The sequence below is a fragment of the Lytechinus variegatus genome, chromosome 5 (genome assembly GCF_018143015.1).
Source record: "Lytechinus variegatus isolate NC3 chromosome 5, Lvar_3.0, whole genome shotgun sequence".
NCBI classification, from domain to species: Eukaryota; Metazoa; Echinodermata; class Echinoidea; order Temnopleuroida; family Toxopneustidae; genus Lytechinus; species Lytechinus variegatus.
Window position 1 is genome coordinate 21503286 of NC_054744.1, and position 23608 is coordinate 21526893.

Below are 23608 nucleotides of genomic sequence, written 5' to 3' on the forward strand. Positions count from 1 at the left end.
GCTACTCCATTGTGTGAACATTGACCCAGGGGGCCTGTCAAATACATGTATATTGCTGTACACATGCATGACCAAAAAAAAAAATGTTTAAGGGGCGTTTTTCAGTTTTAGCTGCAGGCCGCATGTAAACTCATTATAAGGGTATCAAAAACACAGATTCCCCCCCCCCACCCCGAAAAGGTGGTTTTGAAAGACTGGTCAATGGTTAATCGCGGGGTCAAACGTACTTAGGGTATTTTTTTTTTTCAAGACTAGCAAAATGTGTCTATGGTACATGTATGTTTTTCCCAAAGCTTTTACCCCGGGCTTTTCCCTCCTCGTTTCTGAAAAGTGTTCCGGCCCAAGACAAAACTTTAGGGGCCAAAATGTGTAAATGAAGCGTTTTTAAAACTTGTTTAGGGGGTTATTTTGCACACAGAGAAAAACTTATTTAGGGGGTGTTTGGAAATAATTTGGTCACGCATGTGTACAGCAATACATTTGACTGCACAACCCCCCCCCCCCCCCGGACTACTGACTGGTAAGCATTAAAAAATAAAGTACCTTATATCCTCTACTGAAGCATTCTGGGGAAAAAAATGGAGTGGTATATAGGAGAAAAAGTTTTCCATTGGTTAATCATATCACAAACTCTCAAACAGTTTCTTCCATATGTTCAGGTGCAAAAGGATTCTAAAATTCGAAAAGGTTGTTTGACTGCTTGTGCTTGCATTCGACTTTAAACTAGTGCACAATACTTTACGTATGGCATCATTCTCTTTATGAGTGCACTCTGAGGGACACCAACCTTTTCTAATCGTTTCTGCCATTGCTCCTCCCTCTGCTTCATAAGGTCAATACAGTGAGAGAGTGTCGTCAACACACCTTGCGTCGTCGCCTTGAACGTGACTGCCTCTCCTCTAAAATCTACACCCATGTACTGCGGGACAAAGGAAGCCTTGTCTCCTGTAGATAAGAGGAAATACAGAAAACAAAATTATTTTCAATGCACATACAATGTATTGTTTCAAGTGAAAGCTACTGTTAAAAACAGGAAATTCTTTCAGAAAACCTGATAAATATGGTTATTCAGTAGGGATGTGTCAATGACTCGTGGCATGAATATCAACTACTGTAGATCATATCATTGACTCAATCCTGTTAGATTTTGTAATGGGACTCCAGTGTCTTCACTTGACTTGCATCCCAAAACTGACTTGACTCAAAACCAAATAATCTTGTAACATATTTCAATCTAGAGAAGTTGGCAATGATGCTATATAAGGCCACATGTAACTTTGGCCAATTTAGGCCGTGTTTATGCTTCCACTTTTCAGGCCAGAATCAGCGTTTCCAAACGTGATTAGTCCAAAACACGGTTGTGTCCATGCTTACTTTCATTTAAACGCTGTTTCAAAACGCCGAACGTAAACTCACAAAAAGGTGCGTTTGTAAACGTCGTTTGACCAGAATCAGGCTTTCTGGGGAAGCATAAACAGAACCACGATCGTAAACGTGTTTAAATGACGTCATTTGGTACATGCTTCCGGTGAGATGAAAATCCGCAGGCAAATACAGTCGTATTGCTCCATGTTATCTCTACGTAATAACAACAATCAGGAAAAAAAAACTTTCGAAAAAAGGCGCCCCCAATTTGACCTCGCTTTACGATGCAAAGCCAGCTGGAGATCATGATTTGCTCTGAAAAGTGAAGCATAAACAGCACTCCCAGAACCACGTTTACGATCGGCGTTTTGAATCGACGTTTGAAATCGCTGATTCTGTCCTCGCAATGGAAGCATAAACACACCTCTACTTTGATTCAAACTGGCACCAACACATTCAAGAAATTTCTGCTGGGTTGACAGCAAAAGAAGATTGATATCTTGCCAAAGAATAAAGAAGAAAATGCAATGAGATATTGATGATTGAAATGTACAAAAGTCATGGATGAGCAAAAAGCAAACAGGATTTTCAGGTTTTGTCTTGAAATTTTTTGAAGGAATTAATTCCATTCATGTACAATAAAAGAGTGAAAGTATATCCCTTTCAAACTGGCCTCTTCATTTTTCCCCGGTGAAGAAATATATGTACCCTATCACACTGACATCTCTTCCCCAACAAAAGTCAATGGGCAATTTGCTCGGGCGGGGCAAAGTGCAGACCCGGTTTAACCAGGGAAATTTTCCTGTGTACCTTTCATACTGGGCACTTTCTACTTTGCTGGCAAAGTTCACAGGGGAAAAGCGCAGTATGAAAGGGGTTAAAGGGTTGGGGGACCTCTATAGAGTGAGGTCAATGCATTGGGGTCAGTCTGTTCATTAAAAGGATGTAATTATGGAGTCATAAAGCTTTATCTGTCATAGATTGTAACTCTGTAGTGTTACATAACCTCTAAAATTGATTGGTGATTTTCTTTCCTGGGGATCAAGTAATAAGCTATTCACATTACCTACTGTATTATGTTTTACATGTAAGGCAAGCTTTGGCAAGTTTACAGTTGTCGGGAATATCCTTTATTAGAACTCTAAACGTTATTTGCAGCAAAGTTTATTCTACATACATGCATTGTAAAATCTGAATAGGAACAAGCACATAATTCTGCATTTAAAAACATGTAACTTATGGGTTTCTCCGCCTGCCTCTCCCCACCCCCCCCCCCCCCCCTCTCTCTCATATGCTTTTCACACTGCATTTCCTTAACTCCATTTTATCCTTATTCCCCTGAATATCCTTAACCACATACTATCTTTTTGTTGTTTTCACACTGTTTTTCTTAACCTCATATTATTTGCTTAGCCGGGGTTTAACGCCTTAACCCCAGACTATCACACAGCCCATGAATATTTATGATTTTGCCAGACAGAGCCTGATTAACGTGCAATTTCGACTTCTGTTAATGGCGTAGTGTGAAACCAAAGAGGGCTATAAAGCTAAACCCCAGGATATTGATGGGGCTAAGACCCCTCCCCCCACCAATTTCGCAGGGTTAAAGAAAATATATGCATTGTGAAAAGCACATCACATTCCCTCTTGAGTCCCATCCTTCCTTCCTTCACCTTTTCTCTCTCACCTTAACTTCCTTCTTTCTACCTTCTTCCTACCTCCCTCCCCCTCCCACTCCTTCCATCCTACAACTCTTATCCTCCCCCCTATACACCTTGCCAGACCCCAAACTTGGCTCTTGTCTTGTGAAGAATTAGGCATGAAATTATCTTGCATTCACAGCTCCACCTCCTTCCCTACTTCTCTATTCCTCCACTTGCAGTACTCTGTACCGAATCCCTTTGGAATTGAATTCATTTTATATTGAAGCCAAGAATTTGAATAAATGAGAAAGTTGAAATTAAATACATTATATTGGGAGCTCTGATTTCTGAAAAAAAAGCCAATTTGTACACAAACAAAGGTGAAAGTATGTTGTGAAATAAACAATTTCAATTTTCTCTAACGAGTGTTATCACTGAATAAAGGAAGGAAATGATGACAATCCCGGTGACTGAAGATTGTGGTCAATAAAAGGAAAGAAAACATGAAATGCACCAATTTGTTGTGGCTTATGTTTACGGATATTTGAAGGTATCAGTAGCTACTGAGGTTTTCAGGCAAGAGTGAAATTAATCTTCAACTTCAGACTCTGTATCATGCACTAAGCAAAAAAAAATGGTACATGTATGTGCCTGCTCACTACTAAAGAAGGCAATAGGAGTTGCATTGCGGGGTGACGTACTGTGGCACCATGAATGAAATAAGCAGTCATAACCAATGGCATACAGTATCTAGGGACATCACCCTCACAGGGCACATAAAGGGGCAAAGTAGACAAAAGAAGTAGAAAAAAGGAAGAAAAAATAAAAAGTGCTCAATCTGATGAAAAACTATTTTAAAAAATATTTGCAACATATTAGTTGTACACGGGCACTTTCAAAGCTACATGTGTAAACCCACAGGTGTCATATGTTGGGAGGGGCACAATTTTAGCTCTTATTACGCATGTGGGATGTTGGAGGGGTGTGATTTTAGAATTGGCTCCTACTGCTGTTTTTCCTTGATAAGCCAATGGCTATACCAAGCTAGAATGGACAGAATTAAAGGAAGGATTTACCCCACACAGTAATGGATACAGGAGTTTGAAATAGGGGGGGGGGGGCTGGGGCAAATAGCAAATAAATATACAGGGGGTGCAGGCAGATAACAATTTCTTTAATAGATTTAGCTACATTCATGTTCAATGGCCAATTCTCACAATATAGAGGGGGGTGCATGCACCCCTTGTGCCCCCGCCTTAATCCCGCACTACCCATGTGTGTGTCTTGCTCGCTAAGATTCATGTCTGGACTTCCATGTACAATAGTCAGCCTCTAATATTTGAAAACACAACAATCCTTTGACATCACTGTATTTTTATTGGTTTTTCATAATAAAGGTACATAAATGTAGGGTTCCATCATTATCTATAAAATAGTTACCGAGTATTCAAAAAATATTAATCTATATATAGCTTAAAGGTAATCACAATATTTAAAGGATAATTTGGCTCAATTGTGATACAACAAAGAGCTACATATCTATTCAGGGCTCTTGTAAAAACATATACATAAATGCACATGTACACATCCAAATGACAAAGTAAACCCTACGTGTAAATTGTTTTCAATTTTTGTGATACCGCAATATGTGATTGTAATTTATTTGACCTACATAAATAGATTTCACAGCAAAGCCGAAAGGTAAAATGTCATTTTTGCTGGTACTGTAGTACATGTACATGGAGTCATGTACAATAAAATTTGGTGTCAAACAGAATCAAGGATTCCAGGGGTTGAAAAAAAAGCATGATTGTATACAAACTACAGTACAGATGATGATAAAAGCAGATGTACAGAAATCATTTAGCACTAAGGAACGTATTCCAAAGCCGGGTTTAGCTTAAACTTAGGTTTAAAGTTGCGGTTTAAGTATGGATAGTCAATTGTTACATAAATCACTAACAGTAATATACTATTTCAGCTCATTTGGCTCTGAAATCATTCATAATTGTGTTGGAAGTATATAAAATAGATGATTGTCTTCACCATCGATGGATCAAGAAAGAGCACAGTAAACATAAGAAACATACAACTTAATACAAATTTTGACAATTTTGGCTTCCCATAATTTTAGCACAGAGTTAGACCATGGTCTAGGTTAAACCTGATTTCAGAATACGGGCTTAACTGTCAAAGATTCAAAGTCGTTCACAACACTATAGTACTCAGCTGATGATGTATTCCAAATGAAAAGCTCATTTTGAAAATATACTTTATACTTGGAATAAGGCAACAGTTCATAAACTTTCCAATATCAAGAGATATTTCTCTGACTAATTTGAGTCAATCAAATCCATAATTTCAGTCATTTTTAAAAGTCATGTAGTTGAAGTGTCCTAAAGTTGGTGATAGATTTGAGCAAATTTTGTCAAAATGAGTTCAATTCATTATTTTTTATTGAAGTTGTGACCTATCAGATTCATCTTTGGCAACTTTTTGAAGTGACATGCAAGTTCACCTTCTTCTTTCAATATGCGGACAGTCCAATTAAACCAGTATGCCTTCATGCATTTCTTCAATAACAGAATAGATATTTAAATGTTTTTTACATGAAATCTCCTACATGTTTTTATCGTTCTGTGAAAAATAATGAACTACGAAATGCCATTCAGCATAAGGAATTTTGATGAAATTTTCAGTGTAACAAGACTTAGATTTAATTTTGTTTGATAAATGGAAAGGTCATAATAGTTCCATGGAGCAAAAATAAGAAAATTTGAGGCACAAAAATGTTTCAAGGGCAATAGGGGTACTGAGCCCAATCAACAGGCCATGGCTCTTGGATTAATAAGCCCTTGTGTTGTATGACTTTTCTGCTTTTCATAAATCAACTTGATGTTGGAGAGAACATGACCTTTTAATTCTTGGGAGATTATGTTGTGATTAATGCTGTCCAAAAGTATTGGGAATGTTGGAACAACCTTCTTCAAGATAAAAATCATTCTCTGATGCTTTTGGGCTTTCTTCAACTCTGCTGAGTTTAATACATTCTTTCAAATTCTTTTGATCATACATCCCGTTGCATTATTATTTTTTTCGAATTTTTTTTTTTTTTGGGGGGGGGGATTCTGGTAAAATTAATATTCCTACGATAAAGATAAGTGATACCTCTAATATGTTTCAACTCACTCAATGAGCAACGCACAGTAGGAAATAATTTGTATTTTTAGGGGTTATTATTTTTCCACATCAACGCAATTGTTGAATGGGGGGGGGGGCTATTTCTTTATGTTCAAGGGCTACTATTTTTGCTCAAAAAAGCAATGCTGTAAAAGCAAAGTCTCATTTACTTTGTGGTTTAAAGATTTTTTGGGGGCAAATCTTGGGGCCATAATAGAAATTCAAAGGGCAGTTTGGGCTGTCATGAGAATAAGTCGCCCATTGCCCTCATGAATGTATTTCATACACTGTATTCAGACCATGCTAGCTGTAAAAAAAAAAGGTTGTCATCTAGCTCAGCTTTTATTGAGGATGTCAAAACATTCACTCAAGAATCTAAAAGTCAATATTGACGATGTGTCACACATAAACACAAATTGCTTTTAGAGGGTTTGTTGATGTGTTTGCATTTAATTCTTCAGGCTTTTACTAGCTTGGCATGAACACCCTTTTAAACAACTTCATAATTCACATACAAAATATCATGCTGTTTTTTTATTTTGAGGTGACTGACAATACATGTACATGTAGTAAAAATTTGAGGGGTTAAGATGAATCAGAAAAAAGCTACAAATTGCATCTTCATAAAACTGTAAAATCTTAAGATTATTCTGATTTAGATCTAAGTTTGCCAAGGAGTGTTTCACAAAGAGTCAAGTGTTACTTAACACCCCTTTCACAAACCCAATTACGTGGATAATATCCGCATAATTTGGTTTTAAAATCGAAACAAGACCAGAGTTATCCACATTATTTCCTGCTGCAATTATCCACATAATACCAGCATCGGGACCAGATTTTGGCTCTGTGAACGTATTTCCAAAGTAATGCGGATAATTGCCATGGTATGTCACAAAAGGTCACCCTTTTCCAACACAATCCCATCGGAGGGGCCGTGTGCAGTTGCCATGACAATTATCCGCCTTTTTCAGGTCGGGCGCTCGTAAAAAAATAGTGCGTATTATTTTCGGAGTTTGTGAATGCAATTATCCGCATTACTCTTAGGCGGATAATTGGAGGATGGGTTTGTGAAAGGGGTATAAGATTCAGGTTTAAACATACATGTAATGCCAGTTGTGGCAACAACGATCTGACAATCAGTTCGAACAGAATCTCATGAAAAGAACTAAATGTATTAAAAAAGATCTTAACCAAATGAATTTTTAATTTCTGGTAGAAAATGTGCAACTGTGGTAAAATTTGACGAAACAAGCATTCCAGCAAGATGTCAGGTCTTTTTCCTAGCAATAATACTACACTGTCCCACCAGTGCTATGTGTTGAAGGGATCATTTTTCAGCTTAGATTTCATGATTTCACAGAGTTAAATTTAAATCTAAATTAACCAAATCAAAATCTATTATTACTGTCAACATCATGATTATGGAGGGAATTGACCTTGATAAAAACAACTTTCTCAAGAAATCTTTAGTTTGCTGCCACTACTTTCCTTTTGGTTTTAAACAGACGGCAACGTGCGAATGATAGCCTATGTACATGTTATGTGTATACCTCCTTGATGACAATGCAGTAGTGCATGGCCTGTGAGCAAGATCTCACCAATGTGAGGATTTGTTATATACTGCATGTACCTCCTGCTACTCAAAATTAAACTGTGATTTCAGTCATATTTTAATCATTGTGAAACATTTTAAGAAAAAAACTGGGTCAACTTGGGGTGTTGTTACTGTGCCCCTGAACCACGGAGATGTTCAAACAGTCTCTACTCTACAGTGTGTTTTGGTGCTCATCATGTTGACGTCACATCCCTCCTATCTAACTGCCCTTTAAAAGTTTAGTTGATTATTAACCTGATTGTTGATGCCCCTGCCAAGTTGGATAATTGCAAGACTTTTCTGGTTTCATTCATGTACATGAAGCAGATGGCAAATTAGGTTAGACTCGTTAAAGGAAACAACTCATCAACAAATACTTTTGCCAATATCTCACACAAGTACATTCATACAATGTGCATATTTTATTAACTGCTTATCATCTATTAACTTAATTTTGATAAAGGGCATTTTTCTTTATCTTGAAGTTTATACACAAATAACTGTACAAGATAATGATAACCAGTACAATGTAGGACAACTTCAAATTCCACATCAAGTGAACATTGGTTAGACCTGATTTTTTTTTTATAGATGTGCATATACAGTACAATGGGTTATTTAAGTTTGATGAACAATCTTTTGTCAATTTTCATGACAAAACAACATAAATGGTGATAATTTTTGTAAAATCAGATTACATATAGGTGTTGGAGCTATGGTAGGTAATGACATTGTGTTACATGTAAACAGTAACACCAACACCAGCACTAAGAACAACCAATGTCTCAACTCTCAAGCTAAATGTTGTATGTAGCCTGGTTGGAGCAAGAGACAAAAATAAAACTATAATGCAGTGATTTTCTTTCCACATCTAAAACAATTTAGACATCTTCTATCACAACCTTAGCTTCTCATCAACATGTGTGTGTGGATTTCTTGCAAGCTCTACCCTACTTGTAATTGTTTTATCACGTTGAATTGTACAACGCCTATTATTACACTTGTAGCTTTTTGTACGCAAGCAAATGGGAGAGTGATTGCTCGTTCTTGTACTTAATCAAGATTAAGAAATTATATTATTATTATTTGTTTGGCGTCACCTGTGCCTGGGAGGCGAAAAGCGAGCTGAATCACTTTGACCCGCAAGTCTCTCCTGCACATGGAAAAGCTTGGAGCATGTGTGAACCATGTACATCTAATATGAACATGCTTTAAACCAGCATTGCTTCCAGTCAAAGGGGGGGGGGTGAACTACAGCTTGAACGGAACCAAAGTCACATGATAGGGAACATTTCATTTATAACTTCATGATCTAACTTGGCATCAACAACCTCATCACGACCCACAACATCCTGAAAGATAATCACATATGATGTGTAAGCCAATATTTCCTCATACAATTATTTTCACTTTTTTTCTCACTTTTAAAGCATGTATTTTCTGGTCCTGGTTTCGCTTGTGGTTGAAATTGTCATGATGATGAACTACAGAAATTTGCAGTTTTCACCTTAAATAATATACTAAAAACTGTTTTAGCAATCGCTTGTATAGAAGGATGACATGTCTATAACCCTGCACCCTGTGAGGGCATTGTGTTCTAGTGGTTTTAGACACTCGTCTTTCGTCTGAGGGATGTGGGCTTTGATTCCCAGCCATACATGTAACGTGTTTTGCTTCAGCAAGAAATTTACCCACATTGTGCGTTACTCAACCCAGGTGAGGTAAATGGGCACCAACAGGAAGTAATTCCACAGAAAGCTGTGAGCACCAGAATCGGTAGACTGGGTTAGCCAGGGTAATATAGGGGATCCTTGAGCACCTAACAAGGTGGATACTTGCACTATACAAACCCTACATGTATATTATTTATTTATTTATTTGTTTGTTTCCTTTGGAACTTGTTCATGAAGACCCCTGTTCATAAAGACCATAAATAGATTTCACTGTATTCTACGGCACCATTCTCACTACTTTCCTAAAACTAGTTTACTTGAAACTAGTTTAACATGTAGTGAGAATGGTCAAAGCGATCTTGGAAGCGATCTTCCAAACCAGTTCAGAAAACCACCTCACCTCACTATGTAGTTTTCAAGATCGCTTTGCTTCGTTAAACTGGTTTTAGCATAAGTGAGGTCACAACCGTTCTTCGGGAAGCGATCTTCGCACATTTTGAGCGCGCTACTCCACACGACAGGTGTAGAATGCCTCTGCTGCAGTTTGCGATTTCTCGCGAAACGTGTCACCTCACTGAGAGCGTTTCCATAGCAATAAGATCGCCTTATGTGAAGTGATTTTGAAATCCACTTTTGTGTGATCAAGTGGGAACGCTAGCAAAGCGATCTTCCAAACTGGTTTCCTGAATCAGTTTCCATTAAACTAGTTTTAGAAAGCGTAATGAGAATGGCCTCTACCTGTATACTTTACAATACCTTTATCCTTTGGATTTGTTGGTCCATTCTCTGTGTGTGTATGATGATGATGGTGGTGATTCGCTCTGGGGGTCACAATGTCATTCTCATCATCATCACCAGAATAATCTCCATCTGCGAAAATGGCAAAGGGGGACACAAAACAAAGAAGAAAAGAAAGGAAAAACAAACACAACAATAATAAAGAGACTAAAAATTTTAATCTGATCATGATTAACCATACAAACAAATAAACAAAGACATCTCAAAAGCTGGAGGAGAGTGCATTCTCAATGGGACTAACCACTGGTATCAGATGTTGGAAAGGGCACAATAGTGCTTGCCAAATTTTTGGTGCTAAATTCATTTTAACATGTATGTTAACTCTTGTCTCTATTTAGACACTAAAAACTCTTGAGAATTTCTCCTAGATGTACATGTATCATCATAGATGCATCTTGGGTATTATTTATGGAACATCTCTCTGGTGGTCAGACACTAGTGGGAGAACTTGTGCTGTGGACTAACTGGCCACTTCCCCTGTCCTACTTGGGCCACAATATATACCATGAAAATAATATCACTGAATGAAAATAGAGCTCATCTATTTCTATACCTTGCCTTTAGAACATAATCTATCAGTAGGAATGAAAATATAACAGACTTTGAGTCAACTCACTTATGTATGAAAACAAGGAAGCTTTGCAAACAGTATCGATTCAAGGATAATATTTATTGATATGTAACAAAAATTAACAGTAGTTCCTGATTTCCTAAAAACAACTTCTCTTATCTAAGTTATAACATGTATGTGTACACATGCATACATTACTCTCCAGAAAGATGTGTTGCCAAATTTCCTTTCTTCTACATACACTGTATATTCAAGTTCAAGTGGAAGTTCAGATTTTATATCCAACATGCATGGCAGTACTGATGCATAGACATGTGTAAATGTAACACCAGATATATTTATTAAACAAGTGGAATGCCTCTGGCCGTCTCACCTGCATCACGCGGTTCAATATAGCAGCAGTGCTGACTTTGAATACTACTCTAACTCGCACAAGATGTTCAGTGATACATGGTTACTCTTATGTCCACTTTTTATGAACTAGACCAATAAACTTACAGAGATATCATGGTTATTCAACAAAAAACCCCAACATGGCCAAAGTTCATTGACCTTACATGACCTTTGACCTTGATCATGTGACCTGAAACTCAAACAGGATGTTCAGTGATACTTGATTACTCTTATGTACAAGTTTCATGAATCAGATCCATAAACTTTCAAAGTTATGATGGTAATTCAACAGATACCCCCGATTCGGCCAAAGTTCATTGACCCTAAATGACCTTTGACCTTAATCATGAGACCTGAAACTTGCACAAAATGTTCAGTGATGCTAGTGATGCTTGATTACTATTATGTCCAAGTTTCATGAATCAGATCCATAAACTTTCAAAGTTATGATGGGAATTCAACAGATATCCCCAATTCGGCCAAAGTTCATTGACCCTAAATGACCTTTGACCTTGGTCATGTGATGTGAAACTCATGCAGGATGTTCAGTGATACTTGATTAACCTTATGTCCAAATTTCATGAACTAGGTCCATATATTTTCTAAGTTATGATGACATTTCAAAAACTTAACCTCAGGTTAAGATTTCGATGTTGATTCCTCCAACATGGTCTAAGTTCATTGACCCTAAATGACCTTTGACCTTGGTCATGTGACATGAAACTCTAATAGGATGTTCAGTAATACTTGATTAAACTTATGGCCAAGTTTTATTAACTAGGTCCATATACTTTCTAAGTTATGACGTCATTTCAAAAACTTAACCTCAGGTTAAGATTTGATGTTGACGCCGCCGCCGCCGTCACCGCCGCCGTCGGAAAAGCGGCGCCTATAGTCTCACTCTGCTTCGCAGGTGAGACAAAAAACTTCCTCCCCCTCCCCTTTTTTTCAATAAAAAAAATAAATTAATGTTCATTATTGATCTACATTTCAAATATTTCATTTCATCAGAAGTTAGGATAACTTCAGATAATCAGACAAGATAGTTAATACTCCAGACTATAAGGGCTCCTCAACGATGGGCCATGGCACATTGATGGACAACCAGGTTTTATTTAGTGGGTCGTGAGGTCAGACAAAATCAGTCTGGAAAACAAAGACTCTGAAATATCATTCAATACAACATGTACATCATCATTATCATTTTGACACATCATATTGGCATAAAATCAGAAGTTTCCATAAAATTCATGTCATGTGATCAATAGAAAATGAAAAATTTCTACATGAAGTCAAGGACATGCACAGGTAGGGGTTACTAGTAGGCAATGTCTGAATGTTGTAGTTCAAATACCACATATGGCTGACTTGCTGAACTGAGTTATTTTTTCCTTCAACCATACATCATTTTATATCTGATTTTGATGAAATTTTCAACGTTATGAATGATACATGTAGATTTTTCACATATTATTGAACATTCCTACATGTAAGAGGTAGAGCCTTAGAGGTCAAACCAAAAGTGAAATTCATCTTGATTTCAGAAGGCGGTGCTGCATCAGCTCAAGTTTACTCAATCTCAAGATTTTAGCCCGATCAGCCTTCTTTGCCATTAATAAATATATCTTGAATCTTGAATCTCAAGATTCAAGAAACCCTGTCTCCACCATCGCAAGAAGAGCGATTCGTGGTCGAGCGAGGCATCGAGGAATTATGGTGTGACGCTGTGAATTAAGAGTGCATCTGCACCTGCGAATTGGCGGGATATTTTGTAAAGTAGCGCGCTATTTTGAAAATAATCTCAAGTTGACTTGGGATTGCAATCTCGAGATTAATCCAGCAAACTACAGTAGCATGATAATTGCGTCTCCATTACAAATACATTTGTAATCTTGAGACTGTTCAGATCGAAATAATTTGCCAGATCAGAAATAGCGCGCTAATTTGAAAACTGGGGCTGGTGCAGACGGCCCTGGAGAGGATATAAAATCTTCTTTTCTTAGTGCTCATATCTACATGTACTGTACACATAACATGCATTAAAGGGGTGGTCCGGGCTGAAAATATTTATATCTTAATACATAAGGTAGAATTCACTGAGCAAAATGCCGAAAATTTCATCAAAATCGGATAACAAATGATAAAGTTATTGAAGTTTAAAGTTTAGCAATATTTTGTGAAAACAGTCGTCATGAATATTCATTAGGTGGGCTGATGATGTCACATCTCCACTTTCCATTTTCTTATGTTATAAAATCATATTTTTTTCATTATTTCATACTTGTGTGTATAATATGTCTCCCTTATAATGAAATAAGTTGCAGCAACAAATATCACATGCATTAAATCAGATGTCAATCCAATTTTTCTAGTTCTTGGAGGAAAAAATTTGAATAAACCTATTTTCATATAATAAAATACAAAAGAACAAGTGGAGATGTGATATAATCAGCCCACCTAATGAATATTCATGACGACTGTTTTCACAAAATATTGCTAAACTTTAAAATTCAATAACTTTGTCATTTGTTATCCGATTTTGATGAAATTTTCGGCATTTTGCTCAGTGAATTCTACTCCATTTATTTAACTAAAATACTTTCAGCCCAGACCATCCCTTTAATACCAGCAAGGCATCTGATGAATGTGGGTGCCTTTTTAACCTCATATTTATAAAACAAGCTCATGTTGACCACAAAAAAAGGACTTCACCGATTGTCTCTCTATGGGATCAAATTACACGTAGATTAATGGCAGAGTGCTAGAAGCAGGTGGGATGATAGATGGACTGATCATGTAGAATCTTTGTTGTAATTAGAGTAAATGTGTAAAATGTAATCAGACATGGTGTTAAACAGGAAAGCCTCAGCTTGCATTGATATATAGCCTAAGGGCCAACCCACCCCTCAAAAAAAAGGTCACATGAAATATATATCATTAGTATATGAATACATGTGTACATAGAACATTAATACAAATGAAATAAAAACTTCTGGTTACTGTGACTTTCCATACATGTACAAATGAGCAAACCTATTTCAGATCATAGTGATGTCATACATTGTACATGATATGCCATCTACATGTGGACTAAAAGTAATCATTACTATCGGGGAAAAAATCTATATATTTCCAAGGCATTTTTTTAAGCTATCATTTCAAAGTGAAGCTGAGGAGAGGTAAATTGTAGCTCACTTTGGAAAGATTTACCGGTAATTCTAAATTTATATTGCAAGGGAAGAGTCAAAGAGATACTATTTTGCCTCATCCACTGAACAACCCAAGAGGTGATGTATGTAAATCTGTCATATATATGTCTTCAAATAAGAAAACAATCTTCATAAATATAAAAAACAAAGAAACAAATGATAACCCCCTTCCCCTGACACCTACATGTATAGCTGAAATCAATTCCCCTTGGGTCGACGGTGTTCACCACTCATGTTTGCTTTAATCATGTAGGTGGGTAATTTGCACTTGTTTTACTCATCTACGTGTAGCCTGGGTAACAATACTAAACATACATGTAGAGCAACTCTAATATGAAAGATAGTAAAAAGTGCAATGCACTTTGAGTACACACAAAGCATTACACTTTCATATCTACTCAAGACATTGGCCCGTATTCTGAAGTCAGGTTTAACTTAGACCATGGTCTAACTCTGTGCTAAAATTATGGGAAGCCAAATGTGTCAATTTTTTTATTAAGTTATATGTTTCGTATGTTTACTGTGCTCTTTCCTGATTCATCCATGGTGAAGACAATCATCTTTTTATACTTCCTAGCAAATTATGACTGATTTGAGAGCCAAATGAGCTGAAATATGATATCTCTACTGTAATGGTTTAATGCAACAATTGGCTTTCCATACTTAAAACCACAACTTTAGACCCGAGTTTAAGTTAAACCGGACTTCAGAATAAGGGCCATTGTGTTTATTGTTGCTCTATAGATCAAAGCTGTTAATTTGAAAGATTATCAGTCTACCTACATGTACCATCTACGCTTAATAGGTAAATTTAGAATTTATCACTTGATTCATTTTAACACCAATCAGGCAACCGCATCCTAAAAGTATTACGTGGCACATAACTGCTAATAACCACACACCACTCCACACCAGTGTACGTGTATTGGCTCAGTTGGTAGAGCATCTGTTTCACAACCGGGAGTTAGGGAGTTCAAGCCCCAGCCGCGTCAGACCAAAAGATGTTGAAATATGCGAGTTGCTGCTACCCTGTTTGGCGTTAAACAATTAAAGGGATAGAGCCTCGTCGATCTGGCGTTGTACAGCGGCTGCCTAGCCCACGATCAATTGGGCAAAGCAATTTTTTTTAGTATTTCATTTTGTGTATTTCGAACAATAAGATATGGATTTTTTTTTTTTTTTCATAAAAAGGAAAATATACTCACATGCTTCCTCCAGCCACTTTTTTGGGACAGCTTCCGCACAAGTGTCAAAAAAGCTTTGCATGGTATCAATCTGACGGCAAAGGATGTCTCGGAATGTCTCCATCTCAGCAAGCTTCTCTGTTAACCCTCTACCCTTCTACAATAGAAGGCAATAAAAGCTTCTTTCAAAACAGGGTACAATAATCAACAGTGCATTAATTAAAATTATAAAACAAGAACCTTACAAGATATTTCCTCATTTCTCATGTTAAAAGTTCACTTTCTTATTCCTCCCAAAGACTCTTCTTTTTCTTCTGATTTTAAATCTAAACCTTTGATTATCAATCTTCACATTCTAATGTTTACTATGCAATACTCCTATGCAAGACAGTTTATAAAATACAATACACATATTAAAAGAGGTTGTACGATTGCACATACATGTAGATGGTGCACTTGACCCCAGTGTACTGTAGGCTTGAATAAGTTCATTATTACATTGAAGTTAAAAAGTGCAGTTAAAAAGCCAAGTCCATCCCAACAACAGGTTGGTATGAATACTCAAACAACCATAACAACACTGATATTTTCATCAAAATCAGATGTAAAATATGAAGGTCATAAAATTTGTTATTTTTGCTAAATTTCATGAAAAGATATCTAAGATCTTGGCCTGTACTGCATGCAATAAGGGGGTGATGATATCACACATGCACCATTTCTTTTATGAAAAATACCAAACTTTGTACTACAAACTACATGTATATAGCTTTGGTGATAAAGAAGCTAAAAGTATTCACTGCTTCCACAAAGAAACACACCAGGTTTTACATTCTAGATGGAAAATCTGATTTCATATTTCAAATCATAACACATAAAAGATATGAGTAGGCCTATTTGTAGTACATGTATAATCAGCTCCTTATTGACAATTGAGCGTATCACTATTGTGAAAATAAATGAGAATTGAAAATAGCATAACTTTCTCATTCAGCATCCAATTTTGATGACATTTTCAGTGTAATGACTAACATTTGCTTGATTTGTATCATTGGGGTGGACTCAACCTTAAAGGTTCGGGTAAAAGTCGCAACTCACCTTGAATGATGATGACGATGTAAGACTAGCCCCTGAGTGTAAAGAGACCATTGAGCCATGTCTCTGGAGACTAGTGCTCTCTGCTTCAGCCATAGCCTTCTGGGATTCTAAGCACTCGATCCATCTCTGTCGGGAGTCTCTTGACTTCACCCTCAGGTACCACACACTGTCGTTGATGCTTACATCAAACCTCAGATGATCAAACTCATGAACCTGATTGGAAAGAAAGATGGAAAGAAAATGGCTGAATATGTTGCCATCACGGAGCACCAGCAGTGTCATATCTGACAGACATGAGCGCTACGTACATGTAGAACTTACATTAACTTTTTATCATCAAATCAAATATAGTAGTAGTAGTAGTAGTAGTAGTAGTAGTAGTAGTAGTAGTAGTAGTAGCAGTAGTAGTAGAAGTAGTAGTACATGTAGTAGTAGTAGTAGTAGTAGTAGTAGTAGTAGTAGTAAGAGTAAGAGTAGTAGCAATAGTAGTAGCAGTAGTAGTAGTAGTAGTAGTAGTAGTAGTACATGTAGTAGCAGTACTAGTAGTAGTAGTTCATGTAGTAGTAGTAGTAGTAGTAGTAGTAGTAGTAGTAGTAGTAGTAGTAGTAGTAGTAGTAGTAGTAGTAGTAGTAGTAGTAGTAGTAGTAGTACATGTAGTAGTAGTAGTAGTAGTAGTAGTAGTAGTAGTACACTGTAGTAGTAGTAGTATTAGTAGTACATGTTGTAGTAGGAGTAGTAGTAGTAGTAGTAGTAGTAGTAGTAGTAGTAGTAGTAGTAGTAGTAGTTGTTGTTGTTGTTGTTGTTGTTGTAGTAGTACATGTAGTACTACTAGTAGTACATGTAGTAGTAGTAGTAGTAGTAGTAGATGTAGTAGTGGTAGAAGTATAGTAGTATAGTAGTAGTAGTAGTAGTACATGTAGTAGTAGTAGTAGTAGTAGTAGTAGTAGTAGTAGTAGTAGTAGTAGTAGTAGTAGTAGTAGTAGTAGTAGTAGTAGTAGTAGTAGTAGTAGTAGTAGTAGTAGTAGTAGATGTAGAAGTAGTAGATGTAGTAGATGTAGTAGTAGTAGTAGTACATGCAGTGGTACTATAATGACCAAAGCATGGTCTGAAAAATATTGATGATTCATAATTATTCATGCATGACTGATCGTAACTTGCAACTACATTGTATAGGAGAAAAACAAAGGCTATATTTTTCTCCTTCAAAATTTTATGAAAGTCAAGTTGGGAAGTTTTAGTTCCACCATTGTTCATTTTGTCCTGTTAGAAGGTCATTAATAACAAATAATTCCTGGGAGACTCAATATTCCCAACTTGCATGTTGCAACCTGAGGCAATTGGCTACATTCACTTTCAAAACTTTTTTTTTCTTTGTTTATAATTTTCTGCCCCCCCCCCCCCCCTTGTGGATGGTCTGAATATTTTCTTGGTCAATGGCCAACAAAATATCAAAGCCAAGAAATAAAACGGCTGCCTTTAATTCCCTGGAAATTTTTTTACAATATGAAATGAGAAGTGTATTAAAATTCATACAAACCTTAATAAACAAATGTGCTATTCAATTCCTACATGTAGTAATAATCAACACTTTATTGAACCCAATTAAAAATGGAATGACAATTACAATAATAGTAACACAGCCTACACAAAATAAAACTACATGTACACTTTCTCAAGTGCAGATTTATAACGTTGAAAATATTGGGGGATACATGTAAAGCTTTGTTAGTCCATAAAATATGAAATTCAATGTAATGACTTATGACTGTGAAGTAGTTGACAACTAGAAACAAACATTAAACTGCATCATTTTATTGTCATTGGCAATGTATGAAAACTATCAATTATCAAATTATCAATTTAAACTTAAAAAGGAAAAGTAAAAATATGTTATTAAAAATAACATGATACATGTAGATGTGTGAAATTGAAATACAGTAACTTCTTTCAACAATTGTATGTTCATAATGAAACCAAGCTGCTCCCATCTTCATACTTTGGTTCCTTATATCGAGCTGTTGTTACAAGTACTGGTACTTCTAAAAAGAATGATGAACTTCTCATTTCAAACATTTATTTTTATAGGACTTCCTGAGTGACAACAGTTCATTATTAGATGTTTCTACATGTAAAAAATTAAATACGGTAATCAAATGATACAATCCATTGTGGAAGGTTTTAAGGAGCTCTACCATTAGTCACCCTAAAGAGAAAAATACTTTCATGTGAAGACAAATGACCTTGGATGTTTGCTGGTACATGTACATGTACATGTTCAGTACAGTTTTTTCTAAATGAGGATAATAAATTAATGATCATAAATTTAATTAAAATGCACTGTACTCAGTAGAAAACATGTAGATGTGCACATGTTTGTAACAGTGTATGAAAAAAGAATTTACAGAATTTAATATATTTTTAAAATGTTGGGATTCTTTCTTACACACAGTATACTGACATGTATACCAACCCTATTAAATTTTTTAATCATACTGATCCTACATGTATAGCAGATTACATGTAGCACGCCATACTGTACTTCAAAATTTAATCATTTCACATGCATTAGGCAGGGTCCTACATAAGCACTTGCCCGATTTTCCCGTAGCAGGTAAAAGTTAGTCGGGAAAGTGTGTTAAAGTAAAAACCGAAACTACATATACTTGCCCAAATTGGGCAAGCAAAATTCTCACAGTAGAATGACCAAAATTAGGGTTGATATATTTGGACCCTAATTTTGGTATTGGCAAGCAAGATAAATTCACATTGGAAAAAGAAATGCAATAACAAAGGAGATCAGTTCATGTCAAAAGAGAGAAAAAAGGTCAATGGATTATATGGCTGCAAAACTTTCCCTGGAAGAGGTAAAAGTTTTTTTTTCACTGATTTTTATCGGGCAAGTAAAATAGATTTTTGAGCAATTATATTCCAACTATTTAAGAATTTACTTGCCCGACTGGACAAGAGCTTAAAACTAAAAAGTTATGTAGCACCCTGCATTACATGTAGGTGTAGATTTGTTGCTGCTAAAGTGTCCCTTTTTACACCATTGCCTCATAGATTTGCTATCCCAACTTGATGACCCTCTACAATACATGTACATGTAGATACATGTATCATAATTAAGAACCGGGGGCCTGTTTCTCAACACATGGACAAGTTAGTCATACTGTATCTTTATCCACCAACCACAGAGTTGGTTCCAATCTTACTTAACCTGTTTCACAGAAGGCTTCCTAACTACATGTAGAATACCTTGATATCGATACTATCGGTAAAAAGAGCAGACGAGATGTAGCCTTAGTCACAAAATAGCATAACTTTCAAAAAGAAAATTATGACAAAATTGCAAACATTGTGATGAATTAGGAAATACATCTTTTCAAAATAATAGCACAAATAAATTATGCATCAGACCATGCAGACTAGTCTACAAATGTAGACCCACATCTGCAGGGTGTACCACAGCTTATTCAAGAATGCTCGCTTCGCTCACCCTTTCAGGCTGGGTTTGCTTCGCAAACCAGTAGCAGATCCCACCTCACAAGCCATTCAGACTCTGCCTAGCAGATTAATGCAGACTGGAGCATTAAATTGCTGAGAAAATTAAATTATGAAAATTTCATCAAAATGGGATAATAACAAAGTTATTGAATTTTAAAGCTTCAGCAATATTTTGTGAAGACAGTTGTCATGAATATTCATTAGGTGGGCTGATGATGTACTTGTTCTTTTGTATTTTATTATATGAAATCAGGTTTATTCAAATTTTCCCTCCAAGAACTAGAAAAAATTGGATTGACAACTGACTTAGAGCATTACATACATGTATTTATTGCTGCAACTTATATCATTATAAGGACAATATATTATTCACACAAGTATGAAATAATTTTTTGAAATATTTTATGTAATAACATTAGAAAACGGAAAGTGGGAATGTGACATCATCAGCCCATCAAATTAATATTCATGACGACTTTATTAAAAAAAATATTGCTAAACTTTAAGCTTCAATAACTGTATTATTTGTTATCTGAATTTGATGAAATTTTCAGCATTTTGCTCAGTGAATTCTACTCTATGTATTAAGATATAAATATTTTCAGCCCGGACCATCCCTTTAAGAGTATGATAATAATAAGATACATGTAACATGTAGGAGGCTGTACTGGAAGAAGAACTTACATTACAAATATTTAATAAACAACCACTGATATTGATGGGCCAACACTTTTTGGGTGTACATAGCCTGGAGGCGTCTGGAGAGTGAAAGTCATATACTATACGTATGGTCACTCCCCACTGACGCCTGGGATCCCTACCTACTGTATATTTCCCCACGTACGGGTACAAAACCAGAAACTTTCGCCCCCGAGAATTCTACTTTCCCTCTAAAAGATCTAGCCCTAAAACATGTACATGGGGTCCAACTTCATTTCCAACATTTCTGTGATATTGATCATATTTTTAAAGAAGAATTCATTAAAAAAACGAGAAATTTAAAATGAAAGGATGGGAAGAGCTTACAGCCGTGTTTACGTCGCCATCTTGATTTGTCTTCCGCTTGGCGACAGCACGCAAATCGCGCAATTTGCGTGCTGTCGCCAAGCGGAAGATAAAGAAATCATAGATACCTTGGGAAAATCTTAGAATTTAAACATAATTTGCGATGTACCGTACTACCTCAAAAAACGCTCAAAACTGATGTGACTCACACTGCAGTGCAGTATACGTACAGAACTTTTAAAAAATATCCGTTTCTAACTCAAGATGCAGTGAATTTTTTTGTCATTGTTTTTGTTGTAGGTGCCTAACTATTACTCTTGTCTATTTTTCATAAACACATTGGCCTCAAAAATGTAATTTTTCGTAATAAAGGTTCTTCAAACTCCTCAATTCCATGAAATTCTTCTGTAAATAAAAGCTTAAACCTGGAAGCTCTTCTGACTTCTCCAACCCCCTGCCCCCCCCCCAAACAAATGAGCCTTGACTCTGCACTGTTTCCATTTTGACTTGCCTCGATAACTGCTCTTGCCAAACTCATTGATCCTCTGCATCCGGACTGCATCTCGTGCCTCGACTTGAAATATGATAATGTTCCATTTTTCAACACAACCCATCTATCCTGCCAGCCATGAATGTAATTTGTCCATTTACTCATCGTTTCTTCGAGTTCATCTTCCCTCTCTGTCTCCACTTCATTTTCATCAAACTCATCGTCATCCTCCCCTTCATCGTCGACCAGATCTTCACTCAACAGGCTCTCGTTGCTTGCCCCGTCCGTCAGCATCTTTTGCTGTTCGCTGGAATCACCGTGATAATATCGTTCCCTGTCGTGCATTTCTTGTGAATATCCCTAAGAAATCGTGTATCTACAGTATTATTTTCAGAAATGTCACATTTAAATTAACGTAAAATGTCAAAAACAGTCGTACAGTAGCTAATTCAATCTCACAGATTTGATCTCGCTTGAATGTTTACGTTCGTTCGCCCATTTCCAATGTAGTCATGTGCAAATTATACGCCCCGTAAGTGCTATTTGTAGTCAGAGTCCTTCTGTACACTCATCGATATGAAATCATCACGGAGTCGTCTCGCAAAAAAAAATCAGACAAATGATAACGATTTTGAGAGAGAACCAAAGGTTTGACAGTTCGACGGGATCACTTTGAACAAAAAAGAAGGAAAATAAATAGAAATGTATACCCCAAGCCAAGTTATAGTACTTGCCATTCCTATTTCGAATGGTTATAATCTAGGGCCTACATTTTCCCGGGGGCCAGTCAAAATAATGCATTGCCGTACACATCCCGGTACACATGCGTAACCAAATTATTTCCAAACACCCCTGACGAGTTTTTTTTTCTCTTTGTGCAAATAACCCCCTAAACATTTTTTTTTCGCGGGCTTTATTCACACAGTTTGGCCCCTAAACAAGTTATCACCAGAATATGACCCCGGGGGAAAAAGCTTGGGGAAAAAATACCCTATATAAACAAGTTTGGGTAGTCTTTTAAAAAAAGCTTTGGAAAAAAAAAACATACCCGAAATACGTTTGACCCCTGATTGGCCATTGACCATGACAGCTATATATTTCACTGCCCCTCCCCCGGGATATTTTTTTTTCATTTGTTATTAATCTTCATGAAACAAAGAAACTGGAGATTGAATGACATTTGCAAACATGATCGGATAAAAACAAACACCTAAATATATTCATAATTTTATAATCAATTCTGCAAATCTGTTCAAACTTTGAAAACTAAAAAAAAATGCCTGTGTGAATCTCGTGCATATCTTGCATATTTACACTTGACTATATATATATATATATATATATATATATATATATAGGCCCTACATGCATATAATTAATAAAAATGACCAAAAATATGGATCCTAGAGAAGCCTATTGATTGAGTTTGGGTCGATAAATGGCTCAAAACTTGGGGTGCCAAACAGGTGCCTAAATAGCTCACTCTTTTCAATGAAACAAATATTCATGACAATTCTATGATCAATGTCTCGTGAATTCAAATCGAGAAAACGCCATCTAGAGTGTATCAATAGAGGAATGTCAGATTACTATATTATTCTTTTTTTTTAATCAACGATGTTGGCTCATTGGCTTAATTTCATCCATCCAATGGGGCAATAAGTCAAACTTTTTTTTCGGGACAGAGTGGTGTATATAGGGGTGGCTGGAGGGGGTGAATGACCTATTTTGTGTGTGACAGTTTAACGTATAATATTAGAAAATTCATTTCAGATTCTGTCAATTTCTATTCCCTTTCTTGTCCTTCTTTCTTAGTTCTTTATTTCTGGGTCGTAAAACTGGTTTGTGCAGTTTGCTACATGACTCGTCGAGGTCCGGGCCCACAACTTTAAGTTGGCAAG

General features: G+C 36.4%; 1 protein-coding gene across 1 annotated transcript in view; it reads right to left on the bottom strand.

Moving 5' to 3' along the window:
- Positions 1 to 22224, bottom strand: part of LOC121415715 (ceramide transfer protein-like) — a 64691-nt gene extending 42467 nt beyond the window's left edge. The window contains exons 1-5 of the mRNA XM_041609036.1: positions 21729 to 22224; positions 16709 to 16921; positions 15632 to 15767; positions 10212 to 10325; positions 788 to 945 (exon numbers count right to left, since the gene is read on the bottom strand). Of these exons, the coding sequence (XP_041464970.1) occupies positions 788 to 945; positions 10212 to 10325; positions 15632 to 15767; positions 16709 to 16921; positions 21729 to 22052 (945 nt within the window). The 5' untranslated portion in view covers positions 22053 to 22224. The remainder of the gene's footprint in view (positions 1 to 787; positions 946 to 10211; positions 10326 to 15631; positions 15768 to 16708; positions 16922 to 21728) is intronic.
- Between the last annotated feature and the right edge of the window lie 1384 nt (positions 22225 to 23608).